The sequence below is a fragment of the Cydia strobilella genome, chromosome Z (assembly GCF_947568885.1).
Source record: "Cydia strobilella chromosome Z, ilCydStro3.1, whole genome shotgun sequence".
NCBI lineage: Eukaryota > Metazoa > Arthropoda > Insecta > Lepidoptera > Tortricidae > Cydia > Cydia strobilella.
Window position 1 is genome coordinate 12,174,366 of NC_086068.1, and position 24,415 is coordinate 12,198,780.

The 24,415-nt window shown below is 43.7% G+C and overlaps 1 protein-coding gene across 1 annotated transcript in view; it reads right to left on the reverse strand.

The window, feature by feature from the left end:
- Positions 1 to 24,415, reverse strand: part of LOC134754479 (large proline-rich protein bag6) — a 51,594-nt gene that overhangs the window by 13,450 nt on the left and 13,729 nt on the right. Inside the window, exons 9-21 of the mRNA XM_063690812.1 lie at positions 21,636 to 21,818; positions 20,654 to 21,209; positions 17,013 to 17,258; positions 13,478 to 13,672; positions 12,888 to 13,014; positions 10,073 to 10,178; positions 8,882 to 8,962; positions 8,169 to 8,375; positions 7,379 to 7,612; positions 6,702 to 6,851; positions 5,284 to 5,546; positions 4,765 to 4,837; positions 3,947 to 4,133 (exon numbers count right to left, since the gene is read on the reverse strand). Coding sequence (XP_063546882.1) covers positions 3,947 to 4,133; positions 4,765 to 4,837; positions 5,284 to 5,546; positions 6,702 to 6,851; positions 7,379 to 7,612; positions 8,169 to 8,375; positions 8,882 to 8,962; positions 10,073 to 10,178; positions 12,888 to 13,014; positions 13,478 to 13,672; positions 17,013 to 17,258; positions 20,654 to 21,209; positions 21,636 to 21,818 — 2,608 coding nt within the window. The remainder of the gene's footprint in view (positions 1 to 3,946; positions 4,134 to 4,764; positions 4,838 to 5,283; positions 5,547 to 6,701; positions 6,852 to 7,378; positions 7,613 to 8,168; positions 8,376 to 8,881; positions 8,963 to 10,072; positions 10,179 to 12,887; positions 13,015 to 13,477; positions 13,673 to 17,012; positions 17,259 to 20,653; positions 21,210 to 21,635; positions 21,819 to 24,415) is intronic.

Below are 24,415 nucleotides of genomic sequence, written 5' to 3' on the forward strand. Positions count from 1 at the left end.
AACGTATCTAAAAAAATTACGTAGCATATTAATGATATAAGATTCTAAACGTAAAGTACCTAATAAGGGTCCCAGAAAATATGTATGAAATTTAATACTCGGTGTTGCATACATTTTGTGGTGGAATTTACATTCATGAGATTTACAAAGTATGTATTTCGAAAAAGCGTTAAAAAAAGAAGGTGCTTCTGAGTAACTTCCGTACTTTTTAGTCTTTGTTGTTATAGCGGCAACAGAAATACATTAGTTATTTGTGCAACAAGAGAGGAAAGTTGGTTTTTCTTGCGAGTGTTTATTTTGAGTCCCGAGAAAGAGAAAGATTCTATAATTGAATCACGAGCGAAGCGAGTGATTCTAAGGTAGAATCTTGAGCGTAGTCTTAGTAATAGCGTCAGTGGAGTCTTAGTAATAGCGTCCCGTTTTTACCCTTTGGGTACGGAACCCTAAAAACTAAACTACGTAGGTAACGTAGGTATCTACCTACAGTACCAACTAAGATAAACTACCAACTAAATAAAACTACAGATTCTACATATTAATTATTATCAATAAAAAAGAATCCCAGTTTTCTTTTATATTTTTTAAAATGGTACAATACGGTACGAACGAAAGCACAGTTTCCGCAACTGACGAAAGCACCACCTTCACATCACTAGTCGTTAACGTGAAAGGGATAGCACATTGCATTTTCATGTTGACGAAAAGGGACGGGCATACTTCGTTGCTGCTCAGTACAACCGTATTGACCAGTATAAAATGAACCCCGCAGACAAGAAACAATTTTCAACAAAACAATGAATTTCACAATTAACTGGAATGTTATTCCATCTGTTTTGAACTTGGAAGTCTTAGGTGACTTATACGCTGCAATATAAATTATTAGCGAACGAATTCAATTATTTACGATTTATTTTCGTACAGACGTGCACAGTGCTAACAGGTCGTATTCTTGGGCGCAACTGATCGGAGCGTAGTAGTAGTATCATCATCTCGATACCCTCTTTGGGAGGGTGTGAGGGGTCTCTCCAACATTCCTGTTTCGGAGACTGTGTCAATTTTCGCGCCCCATCTTCGTGGGGCGGTCTTCCGCCGTCAGTTTGTGGACGGCTGTGCGATCCGGTGTAGGCCAGCTTTATCGCTACCGGCCGTTATCCAACCCCGCTACCCCTAGCCTGGTGATACCGTTTGAGCGGGGCCAGGTTTCGGGGCCGCAGTGAAGGCGACCGGCAGCTTAGGCTGGCGTGTGCTTCGTAGGTGTCATCCGAGTGTGTGTGGTGTTGTTGTGTCGTCGACGACGTCTTCTTCTTCCTCTTCTTCGTTGTTGTCGTCGTCGTCGTTGTGTAGGAGGGCTCGGGGGAGATGCCGAGCCCCGTGTAGGTCCGGTGGTCGTGTGTAGTGTGGTGATCGGAGCGGCGCGCGAGCAATCTTATATAAGACCTATACACCATACGGGCGGTGACCGCGAGTCGTCCTATAAGCTCGGTCTATAGGGGGTGGTCTGTGCCAGTGACATACACAATATGGTAAAACGGGTACTTAACAAACCGCCCTTGTAAAATGGCTGTGATCTGTTAAGTTTAGTACATATTTAATTGGATCGTTTCGGTTGAATGCTAATTGATTAAATACTTTCCCCTGTAACGAAATTTATCTTATCACGTAACATTATAAAGAAACAAGCAAAACGATTGAACGGTTGACTCATAAAGAAATCTCATCCTGTTTCTGTCGGTTGACTGTGGCGACGGAATATAAATAGACATCGCTCTCGATGATGATGAGACATCGCTCATGATGTGACGGCACACTCGCCCCGGCGCTGCATTGGTAGTGTACGCACCGTTGATGAATGACTCAAGCGTGTGTGGGGGCCGCGACTGGCGCACGCAGCGCCGCTTACGGCTCGGCATGCCCGAGAGGTAGGCGTCGCTGTACGGCTCCTGGGCCGCGATCATGATGTGACGGCACACTCGCCCCGGCGCTGCATTGGTAGTGTACGCACCGTTGATGAATGACTCAAGCGTGTGTGGGGGCCGCGACTGGCGCACGCAGCGCCGCTTACGGCTCGGCATGGCCGAGAGGTAGGCGTCGCTGTACGGCTCCTGGGCCGCGATCATGATGTGACGGCACACTCGCCCCGGCGCTGCATTGGTAGTGTACGCACCGTTGATGAATGACTCAAGCGTGTGTGGGGGCCGCGACTGGCGCACGCAGCGCCGCTTACGGCTCGGCATGGCCGAGAGGTAGGCGTCGCTGTACGGCTCCTGGGCCGCGATCATGATGTGACGGCACACTCGCCCCGGCGCTGCATTGGTAGTGTACGCACCGTTGATGAATGACTCAAGCGTGTGTGGGGGCCGCGACTGGCGCACGCAGCGCCGCTTACGGCTCGGCATGGCCGAGAGGTAGGCGTCGCTGTACGGCTCCTGGGCCGCGATCATGATGTGACGGCACACTCGCCCCGGCGCTGCATTGGTAGTGTACGCACCGTTGATGAATGACTCAAGCGTGTGTGGGGGCCGCGACTGGCGCACGCAGCGCCGCTTACGGCTCGGCATGGCCGAGAGGTAGGCGTCGCTGTACGGCTCCTGGGCCGCGATCATGATGTGACGGCACACTCGCCCCGGCGCTGCATTGGTAGTGTACGCACCGTTGATGAATGACTCAAGCGTGTGTGGGGGCCGCGACTGGCGCACGCAGCGCCGCTTACGGCTCGGCATGGCCGAGAGGTAGGCGTCGCTGTACGGCTCCTGGGCCGCGATCATGATGTGACGGCACACTCGCCCCGGCGCTGCATTGGTAGTGTACGCACCGTTGATGAATGACTCAAGCGTGTGTGGGGGCCGCGACTGGCGCACGCAGCGCCGCTTACGGCTCGGCATGGCCGAGAGGTAGGCGTCGCTGTACGGCTCCTGGGCCGCGATCATGATGTGACGGCACACTCGCCCCGGCGCTGCATTGGTAGTGTACGCACCGTTGATGAATGACTCAAGCGTGTGTGGGGGCCGCGACTGGCGCACGCAGCGCCGCTTACGGCTCGGCATGGCCGAGAGGTAGGCGTCGCTGTACGGCTCCTGGGCCGCGATCATGATGTGACGGCACACTCGCCCCGGCGCTGCATTGGTAGTGTACGCACCGTTGATGAATGACTCAAGCGTGTGTGGGGGCCGCGACTGGCGCACGCAGCGCCGCTTACGGCTCGGCATGGCCGAGAGGTAGGCGTCGCTGTACGGCTCCTGGGCCGCGATCATGATGTGACGGCACACTCGCCCCGGCGCTGCATTGGTAGTGTACGCACCGTTGATGAATGACTCAAGCGTGTGTGGGGGCCGCGACTGGCGCACGCAGCGCCGCTTACGGCTCGGCATGGCCGAGAGGTAGGCGTCGCTGTACGGCTCCTGGGCCGCGATCATGATGTGACGGCACACTCGCCCCGGCGCTGCATTGGTAGTGTACGCACCGTTGATGAATGACTCAAGCGTGTGTGGGGGCCGCGACTGGCGCACGCAGCGCCGCTTACGGCTCGGCATGGCCGAGAGGTAGGCGTCGCTGTACGGCTCCTGGGCCGCGATCATGATGTGACGGCACACTCGCCCCGGCGCTGCATTGGTAGTGTACGCACCGTTGATGAATGACTCAAGCGTGTGTGGGGGCCGCGACTGGCGCACGCAGCGCCGCTTACGGCTCGGCATGCCCGAGAGGTAGGCGTCGCTGTACGGCTCCTGGGCCGCGATCATGATGTGACGGCACACACGCCCCGGCGCTGCATTGGTAGTGTACGCACCGTTGATGAATGACTCAAGCGTGTGTGGGGGCCGCGACTGGCGCACGCAGCGCCGCTTACGGCTCGGCATGGCCGAGAGGTAGGCGTCGCTGTACGGCTCCTGGGCCGCGATCATGATGTGACGGCACACTCGCCCCGGCGCTGCATTGGTAGTGTACGCACCGTTGATGAATGACTCAAGCGTGTGTGGGGGCCGCGACTGGCGCACGCAGCGCCGCTTACGGCTCGGCATGCCCGAGAGGTAGGCGTCGCTGTACGGCTCCTGGGCAGCGTTCATGTTGTGTTGGTCGCGAGTGAACACCGGCACCCATTCTTCGCCCCAGTGCTGTAGCAGCATCATTGGCGGTACCTACACATACAAAGTAAAGATAATTACTTCCGACAATAAATAAATAAAAATAAAAATAAGCCTACAGAGACGCAGCTTTATTAACAATTTATAATTAATAAGTAGTGAAATTTATTTTACGTTCCTTCAAATAAACGTTCTTACTTAGATCGTCTACATAAAAGTCTAATCTTATAATTCAGCTAATAAGTAACTCTATGACTTAAATAAAGAAACAATAAAATTGAACAAAATACATAGAGGCCCTAAAATGTGATGTTATTACTGAAAACACTGTTAGGTGAAGTTGCCATCCCTAATAACAGTGCTTGGGATTCATTCTGTACACTTTTGCAACTATGACGAGATAGCACATTAACGGCGCTAACCACCAGTGCATAGTAAATATGGACTATTTTTTCCATAATAAGAGCTTAGAGGACATAGACGTAAGATGTATACAGTTGACGACGTTCTTTGCACTAATACTTTCAGCAAACGTTTAAAGATATATCAAAAAAGTGCATTATGTGAATCAGTGTTTGTACTATCTGGAAACTAAGGGTTGATCGAGAGCTCGTAAATGTTCTCGCGAGTAAAATGAGTACAGGAACGTGAGCAATGTGCGACTGGCCTTAGACAGGAAACTTACGAAGTTTAGGTTGTTAGACGGTGAGTCGGGAGAAGTACTTTGAGGCGCAGACTCACGCTCCGGTCGGCTTGCTCTGTTTTAACAAAATAATAATTACAAATATTGACTTATATATACATATATATTTACTTCTTGATAACAATGGGTATCAGGAATTTAAGCAAGGTTTACCTGTAGGTAAAACAAAAAAGAAATGGTATAATAGCTGACAGTACAGTTAAAAATCAGCCAAGTGCTAGTCGGACTCACGCACGAAGGGTTCCGTAAAACGCAAAAGAACGGCAAAACGTCATCACGTTTGTTGTATGGGAGCCCCACATGAATATTTATTTCTTTCTGTTTTTAGTATTTGTTGTTATAGCAGCAACAGAAATACATCATCTGTGAAAATTTCAACTGGCTAGCTATCAAAGTTCATGAGATACAGCCTGGTGACAGACAGACGGACAGGGGAGTCTTAGTAATAGGTCCCGTTTTTACCCTTTGGGTACGGAACCCTAAAAATGGATACCCATATACCTTGAACTCTGGCTAGGTGTAGAGTGCGAAGGCTGCGGCTCAGTGGCCGGTGCCGCCTCGCTGCTGGAGAGCGGGCGGGAGGCGCGGGCCTCGCCGGCATCCGTCGTGGTGCTCGAGACGTCGGCGGCGTTGGTGGGCGCCGGGGTCGCCGGCGCCGCGGGGGCGGTGGCGGGTACGGGGGCGGGGGCGGGGGCAGGACACGCCTCGGGGGCCGGAGGGGACACGTCCATCGGGCTCGGCTCTTGAGGCGCAGCCGCGGCGGCCTAATCAAATAATTGGTTCGTATATTGTCGACTCTATTATGAGAATAATATACAGGTGGATTTTCTTATTGGGTCAGTGAAGGCAGCTACCAGATCCCGTGCTGCGACGCGAAACCGGCCTTAGGAGACCTTCCCTCGATTTCAAATTAAAGATTTTGAAAAAAACATACTGGGTGCGAGAAAAAGGTCATTTTTGACAAACTTGTTTTAGATGCCAATCGATTCCATTCCTATCGAGGATCCAAAGCTTGTATGGAACCTTAAAAATTTCTGGCTAGAAAAGCTACAAATCGAGGAAAACTTTTCCCATACAATTTGTATGAAAATTTTTCACATCCACCATTTATTTTTCACATTTTTTTTTATATGCAAATCAATTCCATTCCTATCCAGTATCAATAGTTTCCTAGAGGTTAACTTAAGGTAATGAACCAAGAAGCCACAAATTAAAGAAACAGAAAAACAGAAAAAGTGAAATAAAATTTCACTTTTTCTATATAGTAAATGCATGGAAAAAGTTTTCTTTAATTTGTGGCTTCAGCGCCAGCGCCACCTACTGGTATAGTAGTTTATGCAACTGATACACAATAAAAGGTAAAACCAAGTGTGAAAAAGCACAGGAGTGTTTTATTTTAAGTAAGGACAAAGAGGATATAAATAATAGGATAGAGCGGTACTGTCATAGTAAATTTTGTAACCACAGTAAATTCACTGCCATCTATCGACACACTTTAAAACTAAAAATGAAGATTTTAAAAATACGATAAAATGTATTTAAATATGGATATATGATTTTTTTTATTTGCATTAATTATTTTTATATGATTTTGACCCATGTGCTTTCACTGATATGCGTTAAAATTGTTAAATAACAAACAAAACCGTCGACGCCCTCTATACGAGAGTAGGCCAAAGGTAGTGGCGCCATCTGATCGAGAATCAAATTTTCGTGATTTTCGAGGCACGTTTTTTCCTTAGCCTGTATCCATCTATTACGGAGTCTCTTTAGTCTAGAGAATCTTTAGTAAGGATAAGCAGACAATTATATAAACTGTCAATTTGTCGCCACGATCGTCGTTTGAATTACCGCTTCAAACTACCTTAAAATAATATTTGTAGATTTTGTAGGTATACTCGTAACTCGTAAGTACTTACAGCGGGCGCACGTCGTATAACGAACTGCTGTATGGGGTCGACCGGTGTGATAGCGTTCAGGCTGTTAATCACGACGCCAAGGTTCTCCATGCCAAGTGTGATTAGCACTTGTTGGACGTTTTCGCTGCCCCAATCACGTACTTTCTCCTCCTACATAATAAAAAAAACTTAGTGCTTGAATATTAGAGGAGAGATGCATACTAATGGAGCATTCCATGTAATTGTCTACCGTTGTCCCGTACAAACGCGAATTTACTGAAGATAGGTATAGGAGTTTGTGTTTCTGTGACAAATGTTCAGAAATATGCACATAAAAATAACCGTCAGCTTTAAACGCCGATTAAAAAGTTGTAACACATGAAATAAAATGCGTTTGTACGGGACAGCCCGTGGAATGCTTCTAATACTAAAGTCACAATTAGAAAAACACTACAATAAAAATTGCAACCTAGAGTTCGTCCACGATAAGTCGCCCGCCAAGTTTTTGCGTGAAGTATGCCGCGACTATTCATTGTCACTGCCGAGAGTACCGAAGTGATGCAAACTAGCGGAGTTTGAGTTTACACGAACACGTATCGTAAATCGTTATTAATTTGTAAAAGTGCCTTTTGTGGCGTAAAGTAGTCTAGTGTTATTCTAGTGCTAAACGGTTCAAAATCAATGTACAAACAAAGTACCAAGAAAGCTCTAAACAGCGTGCGCAGTCCGTCCACACCGTCGCGGCAACAGTACGCCATGAGCGTGCACATATCGGTGAAAAGATGCGAGAACATGGCGTAGAAGCGCGCCACGAACGCCTCTGTGGCGGAATCGGACATGACCGACGCCACGATCGCCGGCAGCCGCGAGGCGATCAGCGCGCGCATCGACGCTCCCAAGTTGAACTCCGAACGCAGTGGGACAATGGTTTCCTGAGATAACATTTAATATAGTTATTCATGTCTGCAATCATATTATTTAACACATTCACTGCCAGCGACCCGCCAGGCGGGTTGTCTGTGTCTGTAATATCGGCTACGCTCGTAGCGCGTAGTGAATACGTTTGAGGCTAGTTTTGTGTACAATGTAGTATCTAGTAAACATCTAGTAACAAACTAGAGTATATTGTTGCAGCATACCATAGCAACAGAAATAGTTTTTTACGATCATTTTCTATTATATTTTTTCGTCACTCAAGGAATACTAATCAGATGCATTATGCAAATCGGACCAATTAAACTCCGTATTCATGATTAAAATTTGTTGCACAACTCAAATTGCAAAGTGCCTCTTCTTTGACGGACACGCTGATGATAAGTTATCGCTCGGTGAGCGCCCAGCAAAATCAGTAGCATGCAATAAATGCTTACATACTGTGAAAACGGAACTTTACAATGTTTTTCGTTTCTCAAGGAATATTCACCAATCAAACTTTATATATTCATGTGATTTCTTTTTTAACCACATTGCATTACAATGAGCACTGACCACTCTTGACAGGAAGTCCTGCTGCTCGTCAACGAGGAAGCCGGCGACTGTCTCGAAGGTGTGGTCGCTGTGCACGCCGCCGGAGCGCACCAGCAGCTCCTGCAGGTACACGCGCAGCATCTGGCGCAGCGCCTGGAACTCGTTGGGCACCAGCGCCGACTCGCCCGACACGATCTGCATCGGCTCCGTGAGGAACAGGTGGCGGGCCTGCGTGCAAACAATATGGACTATGTGGGTGGATCAACGACCTTTTACTCGAACCATACGTTTCGATTAATTAACCTTTTAAACGCCAGACGGTGAAGGAATATGTCGTGCCTTGTACGCCAGGCGATTATTGAAGCGAAATTGAACTTTACGGAGTCCCGCGTAAGTACCTAATGCATTGGCGAAACTGTCGGCTGTAGCCAAGACAAGGTTAATGGCAAAATATCGATATTGAATGTGTCGCACTCATTTTCCTACCTACCTACTAACCTACCAAACCTACTAACCTTAGTTATAAGTAAAACATAAAATATGTAACTAACAATATGTGGATCTTGGTTATCTAAATAAAGAACTTATTATTATTATTATTTTCCTTTCTGTTAAAGGAATACAAAGTGATGTTACGATTTTTTTTAAGAGAATGACTGCAGAAGGAGACGGATCACGTTGGAGTACTTGGAGTGATGTCGTTCAATATCTTGTTTGGATATTTTTTTACTTACAACGGCCACGAAGAAAGCGTTTGTGAACGAAGCACGCCCAGGCTCGCTGCTCAGCAAATCTACCATAGTCTGAATGTGGTTCTGAGGAAAAAGCACATGGCGTTAAAACAGCAGCGGTGACACTGAACTAGTAACCTTGAAATTGTAAATTACAGTCCCAATGGGGTTGGCAACTGTGAAAGGTTTGCAGAGAAGGCGCCATCATAGCTTGCCCCTTTTTCTATGAGATTTGGCTTAAAGGGCTGGCATCCAGGGCATTAAAAAAACAAAAATTTTAAACAATTCTAGGGATTGACAGGGCAAGCTATGCTGGCGCCATCTGCTAATTATTTCAACCGGCCAACCCTATTGTCTGGGACGTATATAGGACGTATATGTCTTGACATACGAAAGGTTAAGAGGCCGTAGTCGATTTTGGAGCAAAAGTGTAAAATTGATAGATTTAGTCGTTGAAATTATACACGTTTTGTTACGTAATATCTAAATAACAAGTATTGCTTTCTATTAGCACGTCTTTTCATCTTGCCTTTTAATAATGAGGTCGCGAGCGTGCGTCACCGGCAATATATGAAGAGAAGGGGCAGTTTTTAAAAATTCATCAAAAAATTATGGTGGTGAATTATACAAATTGATGTATAAGAATAGTTTCAGCAAATGTTGTAGATTGTTTAAGTATCAAAATTACGTTGAAATTAAGTCTATTTTTAGATAAATTGTCACTAGTTTTGAAGTAATTTCTGGAGAAAATTGAATTCGTTTAACTTTTATTTCCTCGAACTCAATTAAGTAAGTCATATAACAAAAATGTAATCTGATAAAGGTCAAGTACAGAATATGTGTAATACAAATTTACCATTTTTAGCAGTCCAAACTTTACAAAATTTACAAATAAGAGCGACAAAATCAGTGCTTTACGCGGGTTTACCTAAACGTCCATCAGAAAAAAAAACATTACTAATTTAGTCAAGTCTGTTTTCAAAAAAATTATCTGATAAAAGGCATGATAAGAACACGTGCTTGTAGTACTGGTGTATTTCAATTTGTTAACAAAATCGACACCGGCCTCTTAACCAATAACTTCTAATAACTTTAGGAATGGAAAACATAAAAATGTATCGGATACCTGTCTAGTGCACTGTATAATAAAATATTCCAACATAGGAAAATAATTGTAAGTTAAGTATGAGTGACCTGTGTGAAGTTGGGGTTGCGTTCGCGTAGGACCTCAATGTTCTGCGCGGCGGCGCGGTCGGCGCGGGCGCGGGCGTGTGCGGCGGCTTGGTGCTGCTGCTGCTCCCTGGTGAGTCAACACACAACACTACAGTTTACAGGACAAGCTTTAGGGCAGGGGCACAGGGCGGACACGCTATACATCAAAAATCACTTGCGTTTCTATGTGTGAACGGCACGTCTGTACACGCGTCATGCGTCATTGTGTGAGTAAGTTGCTTAAAAATAGTACTGAGCGGCCGGCAAACGGCCGTCAATCTGCTGTCGCGGGGCGAGGTAATTCGAGTCGGGGCGGGGCGGTGCGTGGCCGTTCTGTATGATAATACTATTACTTATTCCATAGAGTAACTTATACTAGAGCGGTACTGTCATAGTAAATTTTGTAACCCCAGTAAATTCACTGCCATCTGTCGACACACTTTAAAACTAAAAATGAAGATTTATAAAAATACGATAAAATGTATTTAAATATAGATAAATGATTTTTTTATTTGCATTAATTATTTTTATGATTTTGACCTATGTTCTTTCACTGATATGCGTTAAAATTGTTAAATAACAAACGAAACCGTCAACGCCATCTATACGACTGTAGGCCAAATCTAGTAGCGCCCTCTGAGCGAGAATCAAATTTTCTCGATTTTCGAGGCACGTTTTTTCCTTAGACTGTATCCATCTATTACGGAGTTATATCTGTCTTTGCTTATTCTGTGGCAGGGGCTCCCACGCGTGGGCGCTGCGTCGCCCTGGGGCGCAGTAGAGGGGCGGGCGCCGCCGTAAGCCAGTCCTCACCATGTCACCTATCTATTTCGAATAGCCTAGCTAGGTATGGACGCCGCTGCCGAAATGTAAACTTGCAAGTACGCCGCGGACTGAAAAAGATTGGGAGCCACGGTTTAGGGCATAAACGATACAACATCCAATGAATAGTCACGCCCGCAACGCTTATAGCTGTTATGGATGACGTATACCTCGTAACCTTCATGCTTTCAAACAGGCTTGGTATAGGTGTGACATATGAGTGAATTCCAAAAAAAGTGTACTTTCCACAATCATTTATAGTGTTACTCAAATGCTAACAGGAAGTTTACACTTTTACAGTTCAACATTGCGTATTTAAAAAAAATAAAATAACGAAATGTTGTATTTTTTTCTTCCATACAAAATGCGTAGGTATGTCCTCGCAACACTCCACTGTAAATAAAAATTCATAACTGGTGTAAATTGGCTCAGCGTGTTAAATTAGCTAACCACTTTTTACTGCTGTTTTCACATTGTTCTATGGATAAATTACTTGGCTATCAGCATGGTATTGCGGCGTCGATTTTGGCTTCCTCTGTGTGACTTGGTGTGACGTAAGACAATAATTTTCACCTAAAAGTTAGTTTATATTGATATGTGCTAAAAAGATAATAGTACATTTGCTATGCGAGTGTGAAAAGTGTGTCACACTCGCATACGATACCCGATTTACGAGTCCCGAGATGTCTTTTATGAGCCGTAGGCACTTGATGTTAAATCATAATCATAAATCATTTATTCGTAAAAACATAGGTACAAAAATTAGGTCTTATAAATAAATATGTTGTGGAACACTATATTTTGCCTGTAGGCGTACGATTGGTTTACAATGCTTATCATGCATAATTATTTTATAAATTACAATATCAATAAATTGATATAATATTAAGTAACAAGAAAACAATGTCAAGCAGAGATCAATATAAAATTTCAATAAAATTAAATATATTTGTCAGCGCAATAAATTATAATATGTTGAATGATATTCAACGCGTACTTTAGTCAAGTGTAGGCCTAAGATAAGTTAAATGACTAGTAGACGCTTATGGCTGGTATAATATCGGTGGGTATTGGTATTCCGGTCCAAGTCAATAGGGAATATGTATTACGCAAAACTGTGTAGAGTACGTCACTAGCACAATCACAGGGCCTACCGCGAAAGGCGAAAATCGAAAGTTCGGTCTCTGTTTCTCTATCACTCTTGCTTATTCGATCGATAGAGGAGCAAATAACGAAATTTCTATTTTCGCGTTTCGCGGTAGGCCACCTGTAAACAAACCGCCTTGATGCATCAATGTCATAGTGAAAACTTGTCAAAAAACTGTTTAAGGCCTAGTATGTATAAGTTACTCTATTGTTTAGTATGGTCTAGTCTGCACTGCACTCTGGCGGCAGAACATTGCAGTAATACTCCCTGTATTTACCAAATTTAAAAAAAACTAATTTATTGGTTTTTGACAAATGAACTTTTTTGTTCAACATGAAACGGTCTTTATAATTCCTTTGCGTAATTTTCTTAATTTTTATGAATATTCAATGGAATATTACACGCATTATTATTATTATATTGCGTCAAGTAAGCTATTTTTCCAATTCTCTCATATGAGCATTCAATCCATTCATTTCTTAGAGCCATTCCCTATACTATACCGGTAAAGTGGGTGTTATCAAAGGCGCCTTAAATGTCAATGAAAGTGCCGGGACTCAGTTCCTGGTCGTCGATGGCTCTCTCGATACGGTTGACAAAATGTGTAGGGCCGATTCCATAAATTTACGCGAACCTGTGCATATTTAGCGTTCGATCCCTCAAATCCCTGTCGCACAGTTTTTCCAAAGTTTTCAGCAGGAATGTTGTGAGACTGATGGGTCTAGAGGATTTAGCGCTGTGTAGTCATTCTTAAAACTGGTTTCGGTATGAGTATCGCATTCAATTCTAATCAAATAAGCGCCATTAAATTCTAAATGTATGGCGTACCTGCGTCTAAGCAGGCGCCGGCGGGCGTGCGGACTGACGCACAACAGGAACCTGTCGTAGATGAAGTTGTTGAGGGTAACGGCGTGCGCGCGGGTCGTGGTCGTGGCGCGTCGGAGGTGCAGGTTGGCTGCGGATAAACACAAGACGGGTCAAGACCGGGATACGTGGAAAGGGAGGAGAGAGGCCTTTGCCCAGCAGTGGGACACTCTAGGCTCATATAAATAAACATAAATATATATATAAATTTGCATTAACAAGGCCTAATTGATAACCTAGACCTAGACGATGCAAATCGAATTGAAAAAACTTATAAAAACCGACTGCCGTAAGGCTTGCAATAATGTGAATACCCTGTAACTGCCACAACTGAGACTAATCAAATGACACCTTTTACTGAAATCAGAATGTAGGTTTTATAGGGTGTGCCAAAGAATTGGATATACATACATCATACATAGATGCATACATACGTTCAAAAAACAATACATAATTCAGTATTCTGTCAGGTAAAAAATTGTCCAAAGTTGTGTGAACGTAACGAACGGGCTTGCAGAAGGGAGAGTCCATATAACGTAAGAGGTAAGACTGACAGTTACCGTGTCTGCCCGGAGTGTGTCCGTTCTGCGGCTGTGGCTGGTCGGGCGCGGCGTTGGGCATGGCGTGCGCCACCTGCAGCGCGACGGCCTCGCCGCCCGGCAACAGGCCTTGTCGAATCACCGACGACACGATGTTCTGCAGCAGGTCCGCGCTAGGAGCGCCGCCCCACGGCATACCGCCTAGATAGACTGAAGAAGAACACACCCATGTAAAATCCACAGTAAATAGGTTTCTACGACAGGGTTCAAATGCGCCATTGTTTCGCTTAATTTAGAAGGTCACCTTATATCTTAGGTATGTATCTGGAACTCATACCTACTCAATGACATTGGCTATGTCATGCTATACTACCCTCCATATATAACAGTTGTCGAAAAACCAGTTCGAATTTGGAATTCGTTGCACGAGAATACGGTAATTTTTTTAATAAAAATGGCTGTTACAGCTGTCATGCGCGACAAGGCAGCGAACTTACTTACCCACATATGCACAAACGTATAGATACATAGGATCGGAATGAATTATCAATGATATCAATATCCTTATACATAAGAATTTTGATAGCCAAATATTTATAAATATTATTTGTATTCGATTCATTTCCGTCAGCTTTTTTAAAAATCTTTATTGAATAAAAGGGGGCTTTTTCACGTCAGCTTGATGGTTTAGTACGGCCGCGGCCTGGGCGCGCGTGAGCGGCGGAGCGACGAGCGGCAGGTCTTGGCTATTCATACATTGGGCTTGTCGTCGCTCGCCGGTCGTGTGCGCTCAGACCGCGGCCTAACATAATGCTATTCACGCTTAGGAGGACCATGCTTGAAATAGACCCGAGCTTAGATGTCACAGAAAATCGTCTATAGAAGCCTAATATTGGCCATTTTGTTCGCGACGGAAATCACCAACCTCTGAGGTGCGGGGCGGGTGCTCACGGCGTTGTGATTGGTATTGTAAACGTAGGGATGGGACATGTTCATTACAGGCAGTGGTACTGGTACCAGTTGATAATTTACTGTGGTAAAATTGTTATCAATAAAGTCTACAGAAACAATACTTAATAATATTAAAACATTAAAATATTTCATTAAGTAGGTACTTTATTAATGAATCTAAAAAAAATACTTAGCATATTAATGATATAAGATTCTAAACGTAAAGTACCTAATAAGGGTCCCAGAAAATATGTATGAAATTTAATACTCGGTGTTGCATACATTTTGTGGTGGAATTTACATTCATGAGATTTACACAGTATGTACTTCGTAAAAGCGTTAAAAAAAATAACGTGCTTCTGAGTAACTCCAACTTCGTACTTTTTAGTGTTTGTTGTTATAGCGGCAACAGAAATACATCATCTGTGAAAATTTTAACTGTCTTACTATCACGGTTCATGACATACAGCCTGGTGACAGACGGACAGACAGTGGAGTCTTAGTAATAGGGTCCCGTTTTTACCCTTTGGGTACGGAATCAATATCCTTAACAAAACTACGCGTGAAAACTAAACTACGTAGGTATCTACCTACTAAGATAAACTACCAACTAAATAAAACTACAGATTCTACATACTAATTATTATTAATAAAAAATAATCTATTAGTATTCTACGTAATCTCGTATCAGCACTACACGTAAAATTGTTGTAAGTTATTGATTTCCTGCTTCCCAAAGGTTGTCTGGAAAAGATAGCTTCTGAGCGATAGGACCGCCTGTTGTTACCTAATGTAATGTGTATTCTTTAGCTGTATTCTTTTTTCATTATGTGGTGCACAATAAAGAATATATTACTATTATTTGTCTGTCTTACCATATCTCGGGACCATGCGGTCCCGGGCCTTTGGGAGGCATGCGTGGGGCCGAACCCACAGCACAGAGGCCCTTTAAGACAAATTAATCTAAAAGCAAGGGATACACGAGGCGGATACCATCCCCGAGCGCACAATATGATACATCAGGGGATGGTTCCCGCCAGGTGCAAAGACTATTGCAGTGCAGCACTTTTGTGCTGCGATGGGAACTAAAGGTCATAGGCTATTGATATGCAAGTTGGATGGACTGGATAATGGGCTATGGGAGGAGACTAGCGGACACCTAAAAATTCTCAAAATTGTGAAAGACAGGTGGTGATTCGCCAACTCATTTAGTGGGCCCCACAACGGCCGCACGCACAGTGCGACAATAGGGCAACACTTCGGCGCGGCTGTGAGGTTGTCGAGAGGTGAGTCTGCGGTAGCCAGTTCCCGGTAATCCGTTCAGCAGGCCGCCGGCGTTATGACATTTTACACTTCCAACCTGGAGCATCGGTCCTGCTCTTGTGACTTCACTCTGGTCGGCCAGTCAAGGCAAGCACAGAGGCGAAGGCCAGATGAAAGGGCCCTCTGGAAAAGGGGTCCGCGGTGTCGCCACATTTTTTAAAATGGTACAATACGGTACGAACGAAAGCAAGAAGTTTCCGCAACTGACGAAACCATCACCGTCACATCACTAGTCGTTAAGGTGAAAGGGATAGCACATTGCATTTTCATGTTGACGAAAAGGGACGGGCATACTTCGTTGCTGCTCAGTACAACCGTATTGATCAGTATAAAATGAACCCCGCGGACAAGAAACAATTTTCAACAAAACAATGAATTTCACAATTAACTGGAATGTTATTCCATCTGTTTTGTACTTGGAAGTCTTAGGTGAGTTATACGCTGCAATATAAATTATTAGCGAACGAATTCAATTATTTACGATTTATTTTCGTACAGACGTGCACAGTGCACACTGCTAATAGGTCGTATTCTTGGGCGCAACTGATCAGAGCGGCGCGCGAGCAATCTTATATAAGACCATTACACCATACGGGCGGCGACCGCGAGTCGTCCTATAAGCTTAGTCTACTCGTATAGGGGGTGGTCTGTGTTAAATGTACTAGCTTATGAGTATGACTCAAAAGAAATCGTCATAACAAAAGCAATCAAACCGATTTTATTATGCTTACTTACTTACTTACTTCGCTGGCTCAGCGACCCGAAGTGGATCTTGGCCTTCGATACTAGGTTTCGCCATTCGTTCCTATCCGATTTTATTATGAGATGTTATTATTTTAAAATATTCTGTAAGTAAAAATTACTAATGGCAGGCGCAATAGACTTATGTATATTAGTATTTATTAAATAGAAACATGTTACTTCACATATATTATGTGCTTGAATCATAGAAGTAGTTAGAAAATTACATGTAGTGCCTAATAACTATTGGACTTGTTATTTTGTTAGAAACCACAATCAAAATAATATACTTATGTGCACTTATTACATAAAATTGCACATTACATACAATATCCATATATAAAACAACAGACATGGGAGAGTAAAAAGTAACAGATAAATTATATGAAATGTGTTAAATTATCTCTCGTCTCGTAAAATCCTTGCCATACCGTGTCATTTAGCGAAGCCGGCCCATAGAATGTATGTATTTATTCAGGATTCAGGATGGTGGTTATTGACAGTATAAATAACATAATAAAAATATATAACTAACTGTCTGCTCCGAAGATGTGGGGAGTATTACCTCCGCCGTCGGCTTGCTGCACGCCGATGCCGTGCAGCACGGGCTCGGCGCGCGTGCCCGTGCCCGCGCCCGCGCCCGCGCCCGCGCCGCCCGCCGCCGGCCCCGCGGGCACCGATCCCACTATCTGACCGTTGGGGATCTCCTCCATACTCATTACCACCTCCACACCGCCCAGACCGCCGTTCTGGCCTAGGCCACGGAACAAATTCTCAAAATCTAGGACAAATAAATCAATACAATATCCCCGAAATGTTACAAAGTATGTTGCTTATAAAAATAACATTTAATAGATTAATAAAAGTCAAATCCTCAATCATAAATATATTCCGAAGCAAAGATTCATTGACTATTTATAAATTTGTGTTTTGAATTTGAAACCCATCGTCTTCAAATGTCAAATTTGGGGGATCTATATTTTCTTACTTTACACATGCTAATAAAATCAATGAATCTTTGTTCAAAGGCAATCAAAAATCACAGACAACTTAACAATCAAAGTAGTACCTAACAATTATCAGTGGGCTTAGCACGGTAGCATTTTTATCGCCTGCACACAAACATGTTATGATAACAAGACTGTCTAAAGATCATTCCGGACGTTTTATTCGTAAAATTTTACTGCCTACTCAAACACAATTTCGTTGACTCGGTTTACAGAATATTTTACAAGTAATATCATATTACAAAATAATCATTATATTATTGATATTTCATCAAGAAATGTAATAACTAATCATGTTTATTGGACATTTTACTCATGTAACTTCATTTCACAGAATCATCGTTATGTAGAAAAGTTATTTCTTATAAATTAAGTATACCAAAATTATAGATACAGAAAAGTTATTTAGTCGAACATTAAATGATACAATAATGATAACTAACCAACTTTTATATGAACAGTTCGTTTTGGTGGGGGTTGCTCAGAAACGAGCCCAGACCCATTGTAGCGTAGCAATCCGCCAACCGATATCAACTACTTTGGTCCGTCGCCGGATCTCCTCGTTTCGGATTCTATCGCAGAGATATACCGAGCATACTGCGTTCCATCGCTCTTTGTGCGACTTCATTCCGCACATCGTTAGCGCCCACGTCTCGCAAGTGAAGGTCATGGCGGGAAGTACACATTGGTTAAACACTTTGGTCTTCAGAGATTGAGGTATTTTGGCTTGGAACACATTCTTCAGTTTACCAAAGGCAGCCCAGCCCATCTGTGTCCTCCGACTGATCTCCGCCATCATCGAGTCCGCTCCAAACCTTATTTGCTGTCCGAGGTAGTTGTATTCTGTCACTTGTTCTAAAGGTTGGGTATCCAATGATATGGGGTTTTGGGAAAAGTTTACTGTTGCCATGACTTTTGTTTTATCCATATTCATTTTCAACCCAACACAGCGACGCGGCATACAGTTCCTCTAGCATGTGTTATAGGTCATGTGCATTTTCAGATATAATGACGATGTCATCGGCATAGCGGAGGTGATAGAGGCGTACGCCTTCGACATTTATACCTCTATCATCCCAATTGAAGGTTTTAAAAATGTTTTCCAAGGCATTACCTCTCCTTGGCGTACTACTCTCCTAATGAGGGCTATCGTTTTTTTGCTCACCAGTTGGCGCCTCTGTTGATGGTGGTCCAAAAGACTATAGAACAGCTGTCAGTCATTGAAGTGACAAGTGACATTTCGAACTATGGAAAAGACCACCATCTACACTAGCGCCCCTAGCGGCGAATTCATACGCGTTAGCCCTCATTGGGATAGGGTCTGTTCTCTCCTTGAGCTGGACTGTCATAGTAGCTGTTTTCTAGAGATTTCTCAGGATCGCTATATATCTTTCGTCGATGTGGTTTCGCCTGAGCGATTGTGCGACAGCCCAATATTCTATTGAATCGAACGCCTTTTCATAATCTACATAAGCCAGAAACAGAGGAGTCAGGAGTTATATTCTATTGATTTTTGTATCTTGCCGTAATGCAAATATACAGGGTGTCCCAGAACAACCACGTCACAGTGACACCGGAGGTAGGTCAACGGAAGAGGAACCTAACCAGCGGTTTTATTTTTTTCCGTGGAGTAATGCAGTTAGGCATTCCGCCCATATATAGATATACTTACGTCCCACTACACGTGGCATTAGGCAGCCAGGTTAGCACAATGCGGATTGGGTACTTCACACACACCAATTAATGTATGTTATAATATAAATATTGATTTTCTTATTGGAAAACACTCAAAAGCGAATCTTACCAACAATAAAACCTAGATGGATCGATGTTTCGCCCTCTTTCGCCTCTTATTTGAAAATTAAATCGAATAATTACTTTACAATTTAATACCCACCGGGCTACTGCGAAAATTCAGGCAAATTAATTATTTTTAAAAAGTACCCCAGGTTGATCGAATTGTCGTTTTACGTCCCAATATTGTATATTTCATCAAATCGCTAAAGCCGTTTTTGAGATATTTTTTTTTTTACTAGCCTAATTTAGTGTCCCACTGCTGGGCAAAGGCCTCCCCTCGTTTCCTCCACTCGACCCTGTCGTTTGTAGTGTCCCGCCAATCCGGATAAAATGCGTCTAAGTCGTCCCGCCATCTCCTTTTCGGCCTGCCTGCACCCCGACCAGCACCATCTATGGTGTTCCGTGGGTCCCACTCGGTAACCATTTTGGCCCACCTTTCAGGGTGCATGCGGCAGACATGCCCAGCCCAGTCCCACTTAAGCTTAGCGGTCTGGACACCTACATCTACAACTCGAGTTCTGGAGCGCAGTTCCGTGTTTCTGATTCTATCAGTTCTGCGAACACCTAGTATACTGCGCTCCATCGCTCGCTGGCAAACCTTGAGTTTGGACTTTAACGCCTCAGTTATATATTTTGAGAAATTACCAAAAAAAATATGTCAATGTATCTGAAAAAATATGATAGATTATTTGCCGCTACTGTATCTTCATTATAGTGTCGACCTAACGGGGCACGTTTCTCATTCGACTTTTCATGAGTTTGCTATGATATTGTAGATGTGTACAAATTCTTATAGTACTTTTCGGTGAGTCTCTTAATTTCTTGGGTATTATAAGTGAGTTTGCCCTGTGCATCCATCAAGGTGTTCATCCCGTTTCTCCCTTTCGTCCTTTGCCATATTTTGAAACCCTTATTGCTCCCTATTACTTCCTGAATAGTATTCGATGAATAATAACTACGGTCACGGTCAGTCTTACATCATATTTAAAAATAAAAATAAAATATTCCGAGTCATAGTATACTTCTTTGAAATAAATATTCGAAAAAATAAAATTCATTGTGAATTAACGGAAACCCGGTGACTCTTTTATAATAATAATATATTCAGCCTATATACGTCCCGACCCAGCGACCCGCGACCTCCGGATTGAAAGTCGGACGTCAGATCCACTCGGCCACCACCGCTCTTTGACTCTTTTAGATAGTTTTATTAGGTGGTGTTACATAGTCTCTGATAATACAGTTGTCTGGATCTTAGTAATTTGCCACTTGAATTATATTTAATTGAGTAACAGAAAAAGGAATTTTGTGTAAAATAGATTTTGTTGAGAAAGGAGGCAGATAACAGGTGTTAGACACCTCTTATACTCACCAAAGAGCACTTGACGCCTAGGTTGTTGTGGTTGATTGCCCTGGCTTGTCTGGTTGGGCTGGCCGTCCTGCGGTTGTTGCGGTTGGTTGGGCTGCGCCGGCTGGGCGCCACCGGCAGGCACTTGGCCGTGTGCGCCAGTCAGCCCGTTTAACAAGGCATTCTCTAGAGCGAACGCTATCGGCACCCTGGTCTCGATTTCCACTTGGTACGTGATGGGATCAGGTTGTATGTTTATGTTGACGGTAGGCTGGGTGGAGTTTCTGCCCGCGGCATTGGGTTCAGTGGTTGGCTGAGCGTCAGACAGGTTGCCGGTGACGGTGGTGGTGGGCGCGGGGGTCGCGGCGCTAGCGCTAACGCTGGTGGCGGTGGCGGTGGCGGTGGCCGAGCCGCTGGTGACGGTGGCGCTCGTGACGCTGGTGGCAGTGGCGGTGGTAACGGGTGCGGTTTGACCGGTGGCGGTGTTGCCCGCGCCTACGCCGGCGCCTGCCGTCGGAACGGTGGTGCCATTCTGCCCCGGCTGCCGGCGGTTAGACTGAACAACGTTAATGTGCGCCTGCTGTTGGTGAAAAAAATAGACAAATTAGCACCAGATGCTTGCATTTCGGTATTTAAGGTAGATACAAGTATTTTGTGGTTTATCAGTGTTCTGACATTGGACAACCGACTAGGGCTAATAAAAACCCACACAAACATCTAATTTATATATATGTAATACAATAATATAGCACTGGATAGGTGGACTAGCATAGTTAACAAGTGGATGCCGGAAGAACGGCGTGGCCGGGGTAGGCCCAGGCCAAGATGGCAGGACAACTTCAACACCTTTAATATATAAGCATTAAATCGGGAGTCATGAAGATCAAAGGAGGCCTATGCCCAGCAGTAGATCATCAACGTGACATACGTCAGCGTTGAGCGTGCATGCTTAGAGCGTGCGCTTCGTTGCTTTCGTTACCGATGCGTAATATAATGCAAGAGTTACCTGCATGGGTAGCGGATGTCGCATGACGGACGCCTCCGAGGTGAGGCGCGGGTTCCGCTGGCCGACCTGGAAGTTGATGTCGCTGACGGCGTGGAACGCGTGAGCGAAGCTGTGCATAATGTCAGACACAATGTCGACGGTCCGCTGCGCGTTCTGGCGTTCCTCCTCAGTGTAGATCGGTGGCTGTGTGTAAATAAGATTGACATGAAGTGACGATATGTGCTTGTTATACATTTTAACTTTGAATACGATATTTATACTTATTTAATAATCATTATTAGTCGGATCCACACTGAGCGAGCCGCCTCGGGAGGCAATAGCCGCGTGAGACTGCTAGTCCAGGATAGACAAGCTTTCGGCTGCAGCAAGCCCACGTCCACGTCGACGCATTGCCTCAGACGAGGCCCTTTACACAGACAGAGATGTGTAGCGCCGCAAGTGCGGCAAAAGCCGCGTGTAAGGCGACTGGTTTTTAGGGTTCCGTACCCAAAGGGTAAAATCGTGTTGGGAGATTCGGTAATCTCCCATTGATTGGTGGTGGTTGATGATGAAAACGAATACTAGTACCAATATTTTAAGTTTATTGGTTTGTTAAAAACATAATTTATAACAATTCAAAATGAAGGGAACTAGTGACAAGTAAGTCAAATGATAATATTTTATAAGTTAATCATAAATGAAAGTAGGAATAATCAAAATATTAGTTATTTATAAATACTGACCCTAAATCGATTAAGCCGTTTAGTAAAAATAACAAAACGGCCTGTCGTATTCTTTTACGGCAAAACTATAAATAGGGTATTTGACGGTATTAAAAATAAATAAAGCACCAGAAAATTTATGTTCAGTTATGTTTAGACACAATTTCTATTTTAAAACCCGTATAAAAAGTAAAACTAGCATGTGACGTCACAATCAAATTTGTGACGTCACATGCTTGTGTTTCATATAAATTCCATAGTAGCAAAATCGTTATGACAGTTCGAAAACGAAACTGATTTGACTAGTAGTCAAATACCCTATTAACCTTTTCGACGCTGCTGAAAAGCTGTCACTCGGACCGGACGCCACGTCACCGAAGTGTCAAAACTTAAATTGAACTTTATGCACATGCACGTAGGTCTATGTTGCTCTGTGGTCTGACCGATTAATCTTTGGCGTTGGACCTGCGGTGACGATATATCCGTCATTGGCGTTTAAAAGGTTAAGGCGAAAGGAAAAAAAACCGGACAAGTGCGAGTCGGACTCACCCACCGAGGGTTCCGTACTTTTTAGTATTTGTTGTTATAGCCGCAACAGAAATACATCATCTGTGAAAATTTCAACTGTCTAGCTATCACGGTTCATGAGATACAGCCTAGTGACAGACAGACAGACGGACAGACGGCCAGACGGACAGCGGAGTCTTAGTAATAGGGTCCCGTTTTTACCCTTTGGGTACGGAACCCTAAATATCAAACTTGCTTGCTTACCTACTACTTACCACCGCAACGATAATAAGATACCTACAATGCTATGATCTAATATAAAACTTGCTTACCTACTACTTACCACCGCAACGATAATACGATACCTACAATGCTATGATCTAATATCAAACTTGCTTACCTACTACTTACCACCGCAACGATAATACGATACCTACAATGCTATGATCTAATATCAAACTTGCTTACCTACTACTTACCACCGCAACGATAATACGATACCTACAATGCTATGATCTAATATCAAACTTGCTTACCTACTACTTACCACCGCAACGATAATACGATACCTACAATGCTATGATCTAATATCAAACTTGCTTACCTACTACTTACCACCGCAACGATAATACGATACCTACAATGCTATGATCTAATATCAAACTTGCTTACCTACTACTTACCACCGCAACGATAATACGATACCTACAATGCTATGATCTAATATCAAACTTGCTTACCTACTACTTACCACCGCAACGATAATACGATACCTACAATGCTATGATCTAATATCAAACTTGCTTGCTTACCTACTACTTACCACCGCAACGATAATACGATACCTACAATGCTATGATCTAATATCAAACTTGCTTACCTACTACTTACCACCGCAACGATAATACGATACCTACAATGCTATGATCTAATATCAAACTTGCTTACCTACTACTTACCACCGCAACGATAATACGATACCTACAATGCTATGATCTAATATCAAACTTGCTTGCTTACCTACTACTTACCACCGCAACGATAATACGATACCTACAATGCTATGATCTAATATCAAACTTGCTTACCTACTACTTACCACCGCAACGATAATACGATACCTACAATGCTATGATCTATGATGACTATGATGCAATCATTAGTTTGTAAAATACACAAATGTTTTGTGGTTCAGATACGAATAGATCTTGCATTTCGTGGAGGTGGTGATGGAGGTTTTCAATCAGGAGTTAATCGAGAAATTTCATCGGATATTCAGATTAAATCAATTTCAATCGTATGTTAGGTCTATTAAATTAATCGACGAATTTAATCGATTAATTAGTCGATTAAAAAGTTAATTGATTAATGCCCATCTCTGGTCGTATGCCAGCTTTGAAACGAGGAGGCTGTGTCGCTCGTCGCTCTGTGCCTTCCTTGCACTATGTTCGCTGGTGCATAGCCCAAGTGCTATAATATCGGGGTTTTTGTGGCCAAAAAATTAATAACTGCAGGCGCCCGTTTATCAAAAGCTTGTAGCTTGTAATACAAGCGGATGTCACTTTTAGACAG